Raw genomic sequence first — 16424 nt, 5'->3', positions numbered from 1 at the left:
GAAAGATGGTGGAATCCTTTGGAAAAGCCAGAGAGGGTCCCCAGTGTGGGGCCCAAGCTGAATCCCACCATATGAATAAGCAAGAAAGGGAAGGGTGTCCGGGAAGAAGCGCCAGCATGAGCAAGTGCTGCAAAGTAGGAGAGGGTGGTGGATTTCCACATGGTTGAAATGAGATGGAAGGAGCTGAGGAGGATGCAGGGAGTATGAGACCATGTGGGCTGCGCTGGGGTGAGGTTAAGGGTGCAGGTGTGGAGAGCCAGGGATGGAGCCATGGATTTGGGATTTAGGGTTTGGGAAGTTCTCTCTCCTCTCTTGTTGGCTGAGGCAAGGATGAATTAGAGGAGACAGATCTGAGACCAAGGAGGAGGTTCCTGCTGGACCCAAAAGAGGACTGGTCAACTCTCTTTTAAGCCACACCCATTTAAAGGTGGGGTGTGGTGGCTTACGCCTGTAATCCTAGCACTTTGGGAGGCCGAGGTGGGAGGATTGCTTGAGCCCAGGAGTTCAAGACCACCCTGGGCAACATAGCAAGGCCCCATCTCTAAAAAACATTTTTAATTAGCGAGGTGTGGTGGCACATGCCTGTGGTCCCAGCTACTTGGGAAGCTGAAGTGAGAGGATCGCTTGAGCCCTGTAGATTGAGGCTGCAGTGACACAAAATCGTACCACTACACTCCAGCCTGGGCGACAGACTGAGACCCTGTCTCAAAAGGGGAAAATGATGAAAAAATGAATTGGTTTAAAAAATTATGGTGAAATACTCAACATAAAATTTACGATCTTAACCATTTTTAAGTGTATAGTTCAGTGGTATTAAGGACACTCAGGTTATCGTGCAAACATCACCACCACCCATCTCTGTGACTCCTTTCTTCTTACAAAACTGACACTCTGTCCCCATTAAACACTTACTCCCCTCTTCTCCCTTCCCCCAGCCCTTGGCAACAACCCTTTCTATCTCTGAGCTTGACTATTCTAGGGACCTCCTATAAGTGGAATCTTGTAGTATTTGTCATTTGGTGACTGGCTTATTTCAATGAACATAATGTCCCCAAGGTTCATCTGTGTTGGAGAATCCATGTCAGAATTTCCTTCCCTTTTTTTTTTTTTTTTGAGATGGAGTCTCGCTCTGTCACCAGGTTGGAGTGCAGTAGCACAATCTTGGCTCACTGCAACTTCTGCCTCCAGGGTTCAAGTGATTCCCCTACCTCAGCCTCCCAAGTAGCTGGGACTCCAGGCACGCACTACCATGCCTGGCAAATTTTTTTTTTTTTTTTTTTTTTGTTGTGGTGAGATGGAGTCTTGCTCTGTTGCCCAGGCTGGAGTGTGGTGGTGTGATCTTGGCTCACTGTAAGCTCTGCTTCCTGGGTTCACACCATTTTCCTGCCTCAGCCTCCTGAGTAGCTGGGACTACAGCCGCCCGCCACCACGCCTGGCTAATTTTTTGTATTTTTAGTAGAGATGGGGTTTCACCATGTTGGTCAGGATGGTCCAGATCTCCTGACCTCATGATCTGCCTGCCTCGGCCTCCCAAAGTGCTGGGATTACAGACATGAGCCACCTCGCCTGGCCTCTATGTTCAAATTTTTAAGGAACCTCCAGACTAATTTGCACAGCAGCTGCAGCGTTTTACGTTTCTACTAACAGTGTACCAGGTTCCAATCTTACCACATCCTCGCAAGCACTTGCTATGCTATTTTCTTTTTCATTTCTTCTTTCTCCTTCCTTCCTCCCTTCCTCCCTCCCTCCCTCCCTCCCTCTCTCTCTCTCTCTCTCTCTTTCCTTCTTTCTTTCTTTCTTTCTTTCTTTCTTTCTTTCTTTCTTTCTTTCTTTCTTTCTTTCTTTCTTTCTTTCTTTCTTTCTCTTTCTTGAGACAGAGTTTCACTCTGTCACCTAGGCTGGAGTGCAGTGGTGCAATCTCAGCTCACTACACCCTCCGTCTCCCAGGTTCACACAATTCTCCTGCCTCAGCCTCCCAAATAGCTGGGACTATAGACACGCGCCACCACACCTGGCTAAAAATTTTCGTATTTTTAGTAGACACGGGGTTTCACCATGTTGGCCAGACTGGTCTCAAACTCCTGACCTCAAGTGACCCACCCACTTCAGCTTCCCAAAGTTCTGGGATTATAGGCGCGAGTCACCGTGCCCAGCCTATTTTCTTTCCTTTTCTTTTTTAATATCCTAATTAAATACATGAAGTGTATCTCATTGTAGTTTTTATTTGCATTTCCCTAATGATTAGTGATGTTGACCATCTTTCATGTATTTATCAGTCATTTGTCTGTCTTCTTTGGATAAATGTCTATTCAAGTAATTTGCCCATTTTTGAATCATGTTGCTGTTTTTGTTATTGAGTTTCAGGAGTTCTCTATATATTCTGGGTATTATTTCATTATCAGATATATGACTTCCAAATATTTTCTCTCATTGGGTTGACTTTTTACTCTGTTGATAGTGCCTTTTTTTTTTTGAGACAGGGTCTCACTCTGTCACCCAGGTGTTCAAGTGATCCCCCAACCTCAGCCTCCCAAGTAGCTGGGTCTACAGGTGCACACCACTACTCCTGGCTAAATTTTTAAATTTTTTGTAGACATAGGGTCTTGCTGTGTTGTCCAGGCTGGTCTCAAACTCCTGGGCTCAAGTGATCCTCCTTCCTCGGCCTCCTGAAGTGCTGGGATTACAGGGGTAAGCTACCATGCCAGCCCTTGGTAGTGTCTTTTGATGCTCAAAATTTTGCAGTTTTCATGAAGTCCAACTTGTCTACTCTTTTTTTGTTGCCTGTGCCTTTGTTTTCATATTCATGAAATCATCATCAAACCCAATGTCATGAAGCTTTTGCCCCATTTTCTTCTAAGAGTTTTATAGTTTTACTTTTTACTTTTAGGCCATGGATTCATTTTGAGTTAATTTTTTATATGGTGTTAGGTAAGGTCCAAATTCATTCTTTCACGTATGGATGTTTGCTGTTTCTAGCAGTATTTGTTAAAAAGATTGTCTTTTTCCTAAAGTATCTTGATGCCCTTGTTGAAAATCATTTGACTATGTTGTCAGGGTTTATTCCTGGGCTCTCTATTTGAATCCATTAGTCTATATGTCTGTCCTTATGCCAGTAACACATTGATTTGATTATGGTGGCTTTGTGGTAAGTTTTGAAGTGTGAGCTCTCCAGCTTTATTCTTCTGGTTTCTTTCTTTGGCCACCAGAGTCCCTTGAGATCCATGTAAAATCTCAAGGTGGAGTTTTCTATTTCTGCAAAATAAAATAAAATTTAAAAGTCATTGGGGTTTATGAATGGGATTCCACTGAATCTATAGATCACTTTGGGTAGTTTTGACATTTTTTTTTCTTTTTTTCTTTTTTGAGACGGAGTCTTACTCGTCACCCAGGCTGGAGTACAGTGGCGTGATCTCAGCTCACTGCAGGCTCCACCCCTGGGTTCACACCATTCTCCTGCCTCAGCCTCCCGAGTAGCTGGGACTACAGGCGCCCACCACCACACCCAGCTAATTTTTTGTATTTTTAGTAGAGACGGGGTTTCACCATGTTAGCCAGGATGGTCTCGATCTCCTGACCTCGTGATCCACCTGCCTTGGCCTCCCAAAGTGCTGGGATTACAGGCGTGAGCCACTGCGCCTGGCCAGTTTTGACATTTTAACAAGTCTTCCGATCCATGAACATGGGATATGTTTTCATTTACTTATATCTTTTTTGTCTTTTTTAGTTTCTTTCAATAATCTTTTTGTGTATGTGTGACAGGGATCTCACTCTGTTGCCGAGACTGGACTGCAGTGGTGGGATCACAGCTCACTGTGCCCTCGACCACCTGGGCTCAAGTGAATCCCCCACCTCAGCCTCCTGAGTGGCTGGGACTACAGGCATATGTCACTACACCCACCTAATTGTTAAATTTTTTGTAGAGACAAGGTCTCATCATGTTGCCCAGGATGGTCTGGAACTCCTGGGCTCAGGCAGTCTCCCACCTCGGTCTCCCAGAGTGCTGGAACTACAGGCATGAGCCACTGCGCCCAGCCCATCTTTTCTATTCGAGTCAGGGCTGAGGGAGAGTTTTTTCCTGTTGCCACTTTGGTGATGCCTTCAATGCTTTTTTCTAAGCTCCTAGGGTGCTTCGCTGAGCCATGGAACCTGGGTCATCCATGCCCACCTGACCCCCCAAGGCATAGCCCTGGAGAAGGGCCCCCCATCATGGCTGTCTGTCTCTCCGCAGTGACCCATCTGGTGAGGAGACACTCAGCGTGAAGGTCCCGGACTCCATCACTAGCTGGGTGGGTGAGGCCACGGCCCTGTCCACCTCTCAGGGCTTAGGCATCGCCGAGCCTTCCCTGCTGAAGACCTTCAAGCCCTTCTTTGTGGACTTCACGCTCCCCCGTCTCATCATCCGTGGGGAGCAAGTCAAGATCCCGCTCAGTGTCTACAACTACATGGGCATCTGTGCTGAGGTACTCAGCCCCCAAATATATAGCCTTCTTCCATTCAATGGGGAGTTGGGACTGCATTGGTGCTATAAGGGAGGCAGGAGTGGGACAGTGTTGGCTTGGGGGATTTAGGAGGGCGAGAGCCTCTGTAATGTTGGGGAGGCGGGGATGGGTGGGCTCAGCCTGGGAGGTTTTGGGGAGGATGCCTCATCTGTGCTATCAGGGAGGCAGGAGTGGGATGAGATCAGCCTCTGATTCACCAACCATCGAAGCCAGGTGGGGAGGAGGTGGGGACGCATGTGTGTGAGTGAGAGGGACTTGGTGCAAATGGAGCCGTCGTCCCTGACTCCTAGCAGGGGCGTGCCTGGACTGGTATCATAGATGACAGCATGGAGCTTTCTCTGTAAAGGGCCAGATAGGAAATATTTCAGTCTTTGCTGACTGTACAATCCCTGTGGCAGCGAATCAACTCAGCCCTTATAGCATAAAAGCAACCTAGATGATCTCATCTAGAGCACCTCTGTACCCATAGGCACACACATGCATGCAGAAACTAGCATGCCCATACACACACACGAATGCATATCCACATGCCTTCTCCCGGTACATGCACATGTGTATACATGCATGCATGCACATGTGTATGCAATCTGTGCTTGCATACATGCACATAAGTGTGCACCCAGGGACACATGCATTCACGGCACACACATGCACATGAATACACACACACATGCACACACAGAGCTGTACTCTGACATCATGGAGCTGCACAGTTGGAGAGAGGGTCAGGAGAGGCCCTCTGTGGACCTGCTGTGGAAGAGGTTGCATCCATCTGGAGTCCCAGAGTGGATAGACATGCAGGAGAGGCAGCCCTGGCTGGAACTGGCAGCTTCAGTCCAAGGGAGATCTGGACCTGTGGGGATATGGACGGCTGTGGGGAGGAGAGGGCCCCCAGCAAGACAGATGGGCATGAGAAGGCCAAGTGGGGCAGCAGACAGCAGAGAGTAGTTTATTCTGATCGGAAATGGAAAGGGGACCTTCCCAGGGGGAGCATGGCTCTTGGAGAGGCTGACAAGTCTGGTGTGTGCAGTGAGTGGTGGGATGTGTGTTGGACCTCGAGGCACTGGGAGGGGGCCTGGATTCCAGGCACCATGGGCCAATGCCACCCTCTGCAGGTGTACATGAAGCTCTCGGTTCCCAAGGGCATCCAGTTTGTTGGGCACCCTGGCAAACGCCATCTGACTAAGAAGATGTGTGTGGCCCCCGGGGAGGCTGAGCCCATCTGGGTCGTTCTGTCCTTCAGTGACCTGGGGCTCAACAACATCACAGGTGAGGACCCCACAGTTCTGGGGATGTTCCCCTCTCCAGGCCACAAAAGGGTCCTGGCATTGACCCCAGTTGGGGATGAGGGCTGGATGGGGCAGCAGGTAAGGTCAGGACTGTCCCAAGGAAAATGGGACAGCAACTGCGGCAAGCAGGACAGAAGGAATGGGCCCAGGAGGAGTGGGGAGGTGGGCCCTGGGGTCTCACCTGTTGGGGGAGCTGAGCTCTTAAGATGCCAACCCAGTCTAGCACACACACATACAGACATGCATACACACACAAATCCATCCACACAGACACATGCCCGCATGTGTAGACATGCATACACACACAAATCCACACACACGCGCCCACATGTGTAGACATGCATACACACACAAATCCACACACACACGCCCACATGTGTAGACATGCACACACACACACAAATCCACACACACAAATCCACACACACATGCCTGCATGTGTGAACATGCATACACACACACAAATCCATACACATAGACATGCCCATATGTGCAGATATGCATCGCACATGCAAACCTGTACAAACACATGCACACATGCACACACACTCACATACAAACTTGTACACACAAACATGGAAAAATGCACACACATGCACATACACACAAATACATGTACAAATACATACATCCATATGCACACACAAATTTGTACACACAAACACACAAATGCACACACATGCATATGCACAACAAACTCGTACATACAAACACACACAAATGTACATACACACACACGACAAACTCGTACACACAAATGCCCTCACATGCATATGCACAAACTCTTACACGCATGCATAAATGCATGCATACGCACACATGAGCCTGTGCGTTCAAACACATGCATACATGTGCAGACATACACACGTGCGTGCATGCACACATCCGCATATACACATGCACATGCGCGCACACACATAGGCACACGCACACACCTGGGACGAGGATAGGGATGGGACAGCCGCCATCCTGGGTGGGGACCTGTTTTGAGACCAAGACATCTAATTTCTGTAGCCAAAGCCCTTGCTTACGGAGACACAAATTGCTGCCGGGATGGGAGGTCCAGCAAACCCCCGGAGGAGAATCATGCCGATAGGAGGGTCCCCATCGGGGTGGATCACGTCAGGCGCAGTGTGATGGTTGAGGTAAGGCGATGTCCTCATCTCTGGTGCTTGGCCAGGGCCTCATTTCTTCAGCCATGAAGCTGGGGCCAGCTGGAGTGTGTGGTCTGAGGCTGAGCCAGGGCCTGGGCAGCCTTCACGGGTTGTGCTCGAGAGCTCAGGGTGCCTGGATTTTGGGGTACTTCCTCGTTGGAGGATCATGGTGGTCCGATACCTCCCTAAAGTGCAGAGTGGGCTTTGGTGAAGCAGCCTGGGGCTCTTGAAGGACTGTAGCAGGTACCCCCTGACCCCTGGGTGAACTATTCAGGAAGACCGTGTCCCTCATCTCATGCTTGTCATAGGCATTTGTCATTAGTGAGCACCATGACTCAGCATTTGGGGCATTGTCCTTGGACGGCCTATGTAGGAAGGACACAGAGCTGCAGGGGGCAGGGGCAGGCGCCAGGATCTCACAGACCCCCTGGCTGTGAATCCAGGATCGGTCACTTACCCATCATCTTGGGAAGCATCCTGGCTTTCCAGCCCCGCTCTGCAAGACAAGAGGGGCTCACCTTCATAAAACGGGGTAGGAGACCAGAGACGACACACACAGATGTCTCAAGGCTGGGCATGCAGTAGCCACCATGCCTCATCTTTTCTTGGCTGCTTGGACACATCAGAGCCCTACTGAGGCTCCGTTTGGTGCTGCACCAACAGCAGCCCCTAAAAGCAGCCCCAAGGGTGTTACGTTCCCCAGAGGTCCAGCTGCAAACAGCTGCTCTCCCTCCCTGCTGGGATCCTGCTGGCCCTGAACACAAGTGGCTTCTGTTAGCACCAGGAGTCACGTGCCCACTGGGCAGAACTCCGGAGCGGTGACAGTGGACAGGTCACCGCTGTGGTGTCGTTGATGCGATGTGATGGATTCCTCGGGGACAAGAGCGCTGTCAGGTGGGGACCGAGATCTCTGTGAGCCGGCAGGATGGGATGGTCCTGATGGGGAAATGCAGAGACGCCTGGTCACCCTTTGCCCAGCCAGGGCATCCTCCCTGGGCCACAGCCTGCCCTCCTCAGGTCCAAGAAGGAGGCAGTGAGCCCCTCTGAGCTGCAGAACCTGGAGGCCTGGCGTTTTTGCCTCCTCCCCTTGAGGAAGGGGTTTCTCAATGCGTACAGAGGGACTCTTGAGGGTCTCCTTCCCTGGAGCCTTTCCTCCCATCCACGCCGCAGAATGATCTCCGCACCTGCAGTATCCACTTGTCCAGCTTTCTGCAGGCAGCTCTGGGGAAAGATATAGGCATCAGAAGACTTGAAATGTTGATGCAAAAGATGAAGCTACAATTAGAAAAGCAATTTATGAAACAAGAGGCACCAGGATGTGTGGCTTGATAAAGCAGCAAAATGCTCCTCCTGCCTCCTCCACTGGAGGGCTGTGGGTGCCACTGACTGAGCTGGACTTAGGAGCAAGAAGCTGGATAGGATGCATGGGCCGGTGGGGAAGCATCACCTGTGCATGGCCCATCATGGGTGCTGTACCAGGGTGGGGATGGCTTGGCAGGTGCAGGCAGTACGGACACCACCCTGCCTTGCTCCCCTGCTGGCCTGCAAGGGGAGTGCGATCCTCTATGTCTGCTGGGAGGCTGAGAACTTTCAGTCATCTCCACATAAATTTCACTACAGTGAAATTCCAAGGAGCAAAGAGGAGGCAGGAATAATTCGGGCCTCACTGGAGTGATACGAGGCTTGGCCAGCCAGGGAGTGGGCTCTGGAGTGACAGCCCCAGATTCGAATGGAACCGCTGGATGGTTAAATGATAGTGTCAGTGGAAAGCCTCTCATGGTGTCTGGCCTGTCTACTAAAGACCCATGTGCTGTTGTCACACAGGCATTTATAACAGTCAGCTGGGAAATCCCATACCAAAGTCAGGGATACACTTTCTATTTTAGGAAATGTCCATCAGTTGATGAATTAGAGAAATGAATGTGGGTCGATGAAATGCAATTCCTCAATGCAATAGAATATTATTCAACTGTGAAATGGAGTGAAGGGCCAGGTTGTGGTGGCTCACACCTGTAATCCTCGTGCTTTGAGAGGCTGAGGGAGGAGGATGGCTTGAAGCCAGGAGTTGGAGGCTGCAGTGAGCTATGATTACGCCACTATACTCCAGCCTGGAAAACAGAGCCAGACCTTGTCTGAATGAATGAATGAATGAATGAATGAATAAATAATTAATTAATAAATAAAATGAAGCACTGATCCATGCTACAACGTGGATAAATCTAGAAAACGTGATACTGAGTGAAAGAAGACAGACACAGGCCAGGCACAGTGGCTCACACCTGTAATCCCAGCACTTTGGGAGGTCAAGGTGGGCGGATCATCTAAAGTCAGGAGTTCGAGACCAGCCTGGGCAACATGGCAAAACCCTGTCCCTACTAAAAATGCAAAAATTAGCTGGGCATGGTGGCACACACCTGTAGTCCCAGCTCCTCAGGAGGCTGAGGAGGGAGGATTGCTTGAGTCCAGGAGGTGGGGATTGCAGTGAGCAACAGAGGGATTCTCGAGACACTGCACTCTAGCCTGGGCGACGGAGCCAGACCCTGTCTCAAAAAAAAAAAAAAAAAAAAAAAAGTCAAACACAAAAGGCCACATGGTGTACGATTCCATTTATATGAAATGCCCAGAACAGGCAAATCCAGAGAGGCCGAAAGGAATGAAGCACAGATCTGTGCTACAAGGTTGCAGAAAAGCCCAGCCAGAGCTAGTATTTGTGGCATCATGTAAGCTCCATGTTCTGATATCAGGCCCTGAGCCAGAATGGGCATAGAGGCAAAGGAGATTGGAACCGGGATGGACAAGTGCAGCCCGAGATGGGCTAACACTCAAGAAGCAAACCTAAGCTACGGCAGAGGGGCAGAGTGGAAGAGATGGGCAACATTGAGGAAGTCGGCTCTGGGGTCCTCTGTGAGCTGAGTCAGCAGAGGTTTCTTGGGACCCAGCAACCGTGAGGAGCCCCTGAATTTGTGCCCAGGGCCCCAGCCCATGGTCATCCAGAGGCACAGTGCATTATTGTTGTATCAGTTGGTTCTTACATTGCTATAAAGAAATACCTGAGACTGGGTTATTTATTGATTAATTTGTTTATATTATTATTGGTTTTTGAGATGGAGTCTCACTCTATCACCCAGGCTGGAGAGTACTGGCGCAATCTTAGCTCACTGCAACCTCCACCTCCCAGGTGCAAATGATTCTTCTGCCTCAGCCTCCTGAGTAGTTGGGACTACAGGCGTGCACCACCACACCCGGCTAATTTTTATATTTTTAGTAGAGACGGGGTTTCACCATGTTGGCCAGGCTGGTCTTGAACTCCTGACCTCAGGTGACCTGCCTGCCTCTGTCTCCCAAAGTGCTGGGATTACAGGCATGAGCCACTGTGCCCGGCCATGACTGGATAATTAGTAAAGAAAAGAGGTTTAATTGGCTCACAGTTCTGTAGGCTGTACAGGAAGCATGGTTGGGGAGGCCTCGGGAAACTTACAATCATGGCAGGAGGTGAAGGGGAAGCAGGTGTGTCTTCCATGGCTAGAGCAGGAGGAGGAGGGAAGGGGGAGGTGCTTCACAGTTTTGTTGCTGTTGTTCTTGTTGTTGTTGTTTTGAGGCGAATTCTCGCTCTGTCACCAGGCTGGAGTGCAGTGGCATGATCTTAGCTCATTGCAACCTCTGCCTGCCTGGTTCAAACGATTCTCCTGCCTCAGCCTCCCGAATAGCTGGGATTACAGGCACCCGCCTCCACGCCCAGATAATTTTTATATTTTTAGTAGAGATGGGGTTTCACCATGTTGGCCAGGATGGTCTCGATCTCTTGACTTCGTGATCTGCTTACCTCGGCCTCCCAAAGCGCTGGGATTACAGTTGTGAGCCACTGTGCCTGGCCGCTTCACAGTTTTAAACAACCAGATCTCATGAGAACTCACTCATTATCACGAGAACAGCAAAGGGGAAATCTACCCCCCTGATCCAATCACCTTCCACCAGGCCCCTCTTCCAATCTTGAGGATTACAATTCAACATGAAATTTGGGCGGGGACACAAATCCAAACCGTATCACTTGCCACCAGCAGAATGGATCTGGTTCTGTCTCTGTGGATTTGCCTATTGGACATTTTGTATCAGTGGAATCATACAGCATGTAGCCTTTTGCCTCTGGCTTTTCTCACTCAGTACAATGTGTTTAGGGTTCATCCACAGTGCAGCATGGATCCGTGCTTGCTTCTGTGGCTCAATCATATTCCATTGGATGGATGGACCACATTTTCTTTATCGTTCACCTATGGTGGACATTTGGGTTATGCACAGTTTTTAGGATTATACAGCTGTTAAAAATCTACCGTGAGGTCAGGCACAGTGGCTCATGCTTATAATCTCAGCACTTTGGGAGGCCGAGGCGGGAGGATCGCCTGAGGCCAGGAGTTTGAGACCAGCCTGGTCAACATGGTGAAACTCTGTCTCTACTAAACTATACAAAAAATTAGCCAGGCGTGGTGGTGGGCGCCTGTAATCCCAGCTACTCAGGAGGCTAAGGCAGGAGAATTGCTTGAACCTGGGAGGCGGAGGTTGCAGTGAGCCGAGATTGCACCACTGGACTCCAGTCTGGGTGACAGAGTGAGACTCTCATCTCAAAAAAAAAAAAAAAAAAGAAAAGAAAGAAGCCACCGTGGGTTACAATGGCCTGGCCCTGCCCATTGCTCCCAATCCCTTTCCCAACAAGTGGCCAGGCTGGTAGACAGGGGGTTACTGAGGCCCAAGTAATGCTTCTGGGGCTTTCCCTGGTGCCCCCTAGCTTAGCAAATGACCCGTGGGTTCCACATCGGGCCTAGCAGGTGTGAGATGAAATCCTGGCAGGTAGATGGCTCGGTGTAGCCTGAGATGTTGTCCTCAGCCTCTCAGCACCAACCTTGAGAAGTTTACTAGGAAGTGGATGTGAGTGGGGACAAGCGTCTCCTAGACTCATCAGTATAGACACATGACAATTTCAAGGAGAGCTTTGGAATGAAAGTAGGCAAGGATGAGAAAATATAACAAGAACTGACGGTCAGTAGCACTGAGAAGACTCCAAAACCCCTAAGCATGATAACCCCATCACAGTGTGAGGTTGGGGGTCCTTACCCCCAACTTAGAGATGATGAAATGGGAGCCCAAAAGGTTGAGTGAGTGGCCCTAAGCCAGTCAGCAGGAATGGTTATATTAGGATTCACCAGAGAAACAGAAGTCCCCCCACCCCACACATACGTAGAATGAGATTTGTTATACACACACACTCACACACATACATCTGTAGTACAGGTTTATCATAAGGTACTGGCTCATGCACTTACAGAAGCCGAGAAGTTTACAAGCTGTCCTCTGCAAGATAGAGACCCAGGAGGCCAGGCGTGGTGGCTCACGCCTGTAATCCTACCACTTTGGGAGGCCGAGGCAGGCTGATCACCTGAGGTCAGGAGTTTTGAGACTAGCCTAGCCAACATGGTGAAACCCTGTCTCTACTAAAAATAAAAAAATTAGCTGGGCCTGGTGTTGGGTTCCTGTAATCCTTGCTATTTGGGAGGCTGAGGCAGGAGGATCACTTGAACTCAGGAGGCGGAGGTTGCAGTGAACCGAGATCACGCCTTTGCACTCCAGCCTGGGCAACAGAGTGAGACTCCATCTAAGAAAACAGAACAAAACAAACAAAAAACAAAACAAAACAACAACAAAGAAAACAAACAAACAAAAACAAGCTAGAGACCCAGGAAAGCCAGTGGTGTAGCTAGAAGTTCTGAGAGCTGGAGAACCAATGGTGTAGATTCCAGCCCAGGTCTGAAGGCCTGGGAACCAGTAGCAGGAGAAGATCGATGTCCCAGCTCAAGCACTTGGGCAGAGAGTGGAACCAATCTTCCTCTGTCTTGTTCTATCAGGAGGAGCTCAACAGCTTGGATGGTGCCCACTTACATTGGAGAGGGCCGTGTGCCCTACTCAGTCCTCCAACACCAATGCTGATCTCTTGTGGAAGCACTTCCTGGGCAAGCCCAGATAGATTGTTTAACCAGCTATCTGGGCATCCCGGAGCCCAGTCCAGTTGACACCTAGAATTGACTATCCTAGGTTGGGCATGGTGGCTCCTACCTGTAATCCCAGCACTTTGGGAGGCCGAGGCAAGCGGATTGCTTGAGGTCAGGAGTTCAAGACTAGCCTGGCCAACTTGGCAAAATCCCGTCTCCACTAAAAATATAAAAAATTAGCCTGGCGTGGTAGCATGTGCGTGTAGTCCCAGCTACCTGGGAGGCTGAGGCATGACAATTGCTTAAACCCAGGAGGCGGAGGTTTCAATGAAATGAGATCATACCACTGCACTCCAGCCTGGGCAACAGAGTGAGACACTGCCTCTAAATAAATAAATAAATAAATAAATAAATAAATAAATAAAATCGACCATCCTAATGGGGAAAGGAACTGCCAGGCCACCTGGCTGCAGCTGCCGCATGTTAACCCTTTGAGGTCTGATCCAAGGGCCCCCACAGGGGCCATGTTGGTCAGACCAAGCCCTGCAAGGTGTAGGGGGTTAAATTCTGGGCATCCCTTTTTAAGAGACTGAGACAGCTGCCTTCTAGTATTTGGGGTCATCCATAGAAGAAGCAGAAGTGAGGACCCAGCTGGAAGAGACAGGAGACAGGAGATGTGGTGGACAGACAGTGGGACCGAGCCCCGTCCTTGGCAGATGGAGGAGCCCCTCTCACCGTGCTCATGGATGTCAAATGAGGCCTCAGAACCTGGCCTCATTTGTCCTCATCATGTCCCCTGCCCAGAGGGAGATGGGAGGACGGGGGTGGCCGGGAAGGTAGGGGTGTGAACCCCATGACAAGTTTAGAAGCAGTTGGTGAGTTTCTTTTGGCCAGCAAGGGGGAGCAGCCTCAGTTTCCCCATTGGAGCCTGGGAAGTGGGTGGCCCTGTCCTGCTCCACGCACCTGTGATCTTGGTGTGACCGTGCTGATACCACGTAAACCCTGGAAGCACAATTACGTGCCCTGGACTTGAAGTCATTAGTGTGGGAGAGCCAGCTGCTCTGCTGAGCTGACCGTCCGCCTCACTGCCCCGGCACTCAGTTCTTCTTGTTTCTTTGTTTCAGGCCGAAGGAGTTCCCCGGGCATACACCTACAGCGCATTCTTCTGTCCCAGTGGTGAGTCCCCCGTGCCCATCCTGCTAAGGTGTGGCCAGCTGGCTGGGTCAGGACTTTGGCCTTCCTCATTTCCCACACTGTGGGGGCTGTCCCACTGCAAAGTGAGTACCTGCCCTTCCCGGGGGAAGGGGGCACTGTGGTTTAGGAAGAGCGATGTCCCAGCTAGGGACAGGCAGAGCCAGTGAGGGTGGGGCATCCACCACGCAGAGAATGAATACACAGGAATGTGCACCGCAGGTACCAAGCAAAGTTAGGCTGGCCGGGCGCGGTGGCTCATGCCTGTAATCCCAGAACTTTGGGAGGCTGAGGAAGGTGGATCATTTGAAATCAGGAGTTTGAGACCAGCCTGGCCAACACGATGAAACTTATCAATACTAAAAGTACAAAGTTGGCTGGGTGCGATGGCTCACGCCTGTAATCCCAGCACTTTGGGAGGCTGAGGCAGGTGGATTACGAGGTCAGGAGTTTGAGACCAGCCTGACCAACATGGTGAAACCCCGTCTCTACTAAAAATACAAAAAATTAGCTGGGCATGGTGACGCGCACCTGTAATCCCAGCTGCTCAGGAGGCTGAGGCAGGAGAATCACTTGAACCTGGGAGGCAGAGGTTGCAGTGAGCCAAGATCACGCCATTGCACTCCAGCATGGGTGAAAGAGTGAGACTCCGTTTCAAAAAAAAAAAAAAGTACGAAGTTAGCCAGGTGTGATTGTGTGTGCCTGTAATCTCAGCTGCTTGGGAGGTTGAATCAAGAGAATCTCTTGAACCCAAGAGGTGGAGGTTGCAGTGAGCTGAGATTGTGTCGCAGCATTCCAGCCTGGGTGACAGAGTGAGACTCCGTCTCAAAACAACGACAACAACAATAACACACGAGCCTGGACCTAAAGATCACACCTTACACAAGAATGAACCCAAAATGGATCATGGACTTACATGTAAAGCTCTAGTGCTTTTGGAAAAAAACATGACAACCTGGGCAACATGGCGAAATCCCATCTCTACAAAAAATTAAACAAACAAACACACAAACAAAAACTTAGCCATATGTGGTGGTGCACACCTGTAGTCCCAGCTACTTGGGAGGTGGAAGTGGGAGGATTGCTTGAGCCCAGGAGGTGGAGGTTGCAGTGAGCCTTTCTTGTACCTCTGCACTCCAGCCTGGTTGACAGAGAGATACTCTGTCTCAAAAAAAGAAGTAAGGAAGGGAGGGAGGGAGGGAGACAAGGAAGAAGGAAGGAAAGGAGGAAGGAAGGAAGGAAGGAAGGAAGGAAGGAAGGAAGGAAGGAAGGAAGGAAGGAAGGATGGAAGGAAGGAAGGAAGGAAGGAAGGAGAAAAGAAAGAGGAAGGGAAGGGAAGGAAAGGAAAGCAAGGAAAAAAGAAGGAAGGAAGGGAGGAGAGAAGGAAGGAAGGAAGGAAGGAAGGATGGAAGGAAGGAAGGAAGGAAGGAGAAAAGAAAGAGGAAGGGAAGGGAAGGAAAGGAAAGCAAGGAAAAAAGGAAGGAAGGGAGGAGAGAAGGAAGGAAGGAAGGAAGGAAGGAAAGAAGGAAGAAAAGAAGGAAAAAAAGATCTTGACTCACTGCAACCTCCATCTCCTGGGTTCAAGTGATTCTCCCGTCTCAGCCTCCTGACTAGCTGGGATTACAGGCACCTACCACCACACCTGACTAATTTTTGTCTTTTTAGTAGAGACAGAGTTTCACCGTGTGGGTCAGGCTGGTCTCAAACTCCTGATCTCAGGTGGTCCACCTGCCTCAGCCTCCCAAAATGCTGGATTCTTTACCAAAGTTGAGCTCTCCTAGGTCCTTTGCATCTCTGTATAAATTTTGGAATCCATTTAGCAATTTCTCCAAAAGAGCCTCCTGGGATTTTGATTGAGATTGCTTTGAATCTGTAGAACCATCTGGGGAAGAACTCACATGTTCATGATAGTCCATGAACATGGTCTAGCTTTCGTTGATTTGGGTTTTCTTTTCTTCCTCTCCTCAGCCTTTTCAATTTTCAGCACCTTGCTCATCTTTGGTCAGATTTATCCCTGAGCATCTTATCTTTTTGTTTCTTTTAGAGAGGATCTTGCTTTAGAGAGAGTCTTGCTTGTTTTTAGAGAGAGAGTAACCCAGGTTGGAATGCAATGGTGCGATCATGGCTCACTGCAGCCTTGAACTCCTGGGCTCAAGCAATCCTCCTGCCTTGGCCTCCCAAGTAGCTGGGATGACAGATACATGCCACTGCTAATTTAAAAACATTTTTGTAGAGATAGGAGTCTTGCTGTGTTTCCCAGGCTGGTCTCGAACTCCTGGCCTCAAGCAATCTTCCTGCCTCAGCCTCCTAAAG

The 16424-nt window shown here is 49.8% G+C and overlaps 1 protein-coding gene across 18 annotated transcripts in view; it reads left to right on the top strand.

Moving 5' to 3' along the window:
* Positions 1–16424, top strand: part of CPAMD8 (C3 and PZP like alpha-2-macroglobulin domain containing 8) — a 121792-nt gene that overhangs the window by 65611 nt on the left and 39757 nt on the right. For 16 of the 18 annotated variants that reach the window (XR_010583232.2, XR_010583231.1, XR_010583230.2 and 13 more), the window contains 4 exons: positions 4229–4460; positions 5615–5768; positions 6803–6933; positions 14045–14096. Coding sequence is in view for 12 of the 18 variants with exons in the window: in XM_065535161.2 (XP_065391233.1) it covers positions 4229–4460; positions 5615–5768; positions 6803–6933; positions 14045–14096 (569 nt within the window). In the remaining 6 variants the exon portion in view is untranslated. Of the gene's footprint in view, positions 1–4228; positions 4461–5614; positions 5769–6802; positions 6934–14044; positions 14198–16424 lie in introns of all 18 variants that reach the window. The other 2 variants (XR_012428536.1, XM_065535160.2) reach the window with 2 other exon arrangements.

Source organism: Macaca fascicularis, chromosome 19, assembly GCF_037993035.2.
Source record: "Macaca fascicularis isolate 582-1 chromosome 19, T2T-MFA8v1.1".
In the NCBI taxonomy this organism is placed as follows: domain Eukaryota; kingdom Metazoa; phylum Chordata; class Mammalia; order Primates; family Cercopithecidae; genus Macaca; species Macaca fascicularis.
The sequence above is the reverse complement of the archived record's forward strand: the minus strand, read 5'-3'. Positions and strand labels throughout refer to the sequence as shown.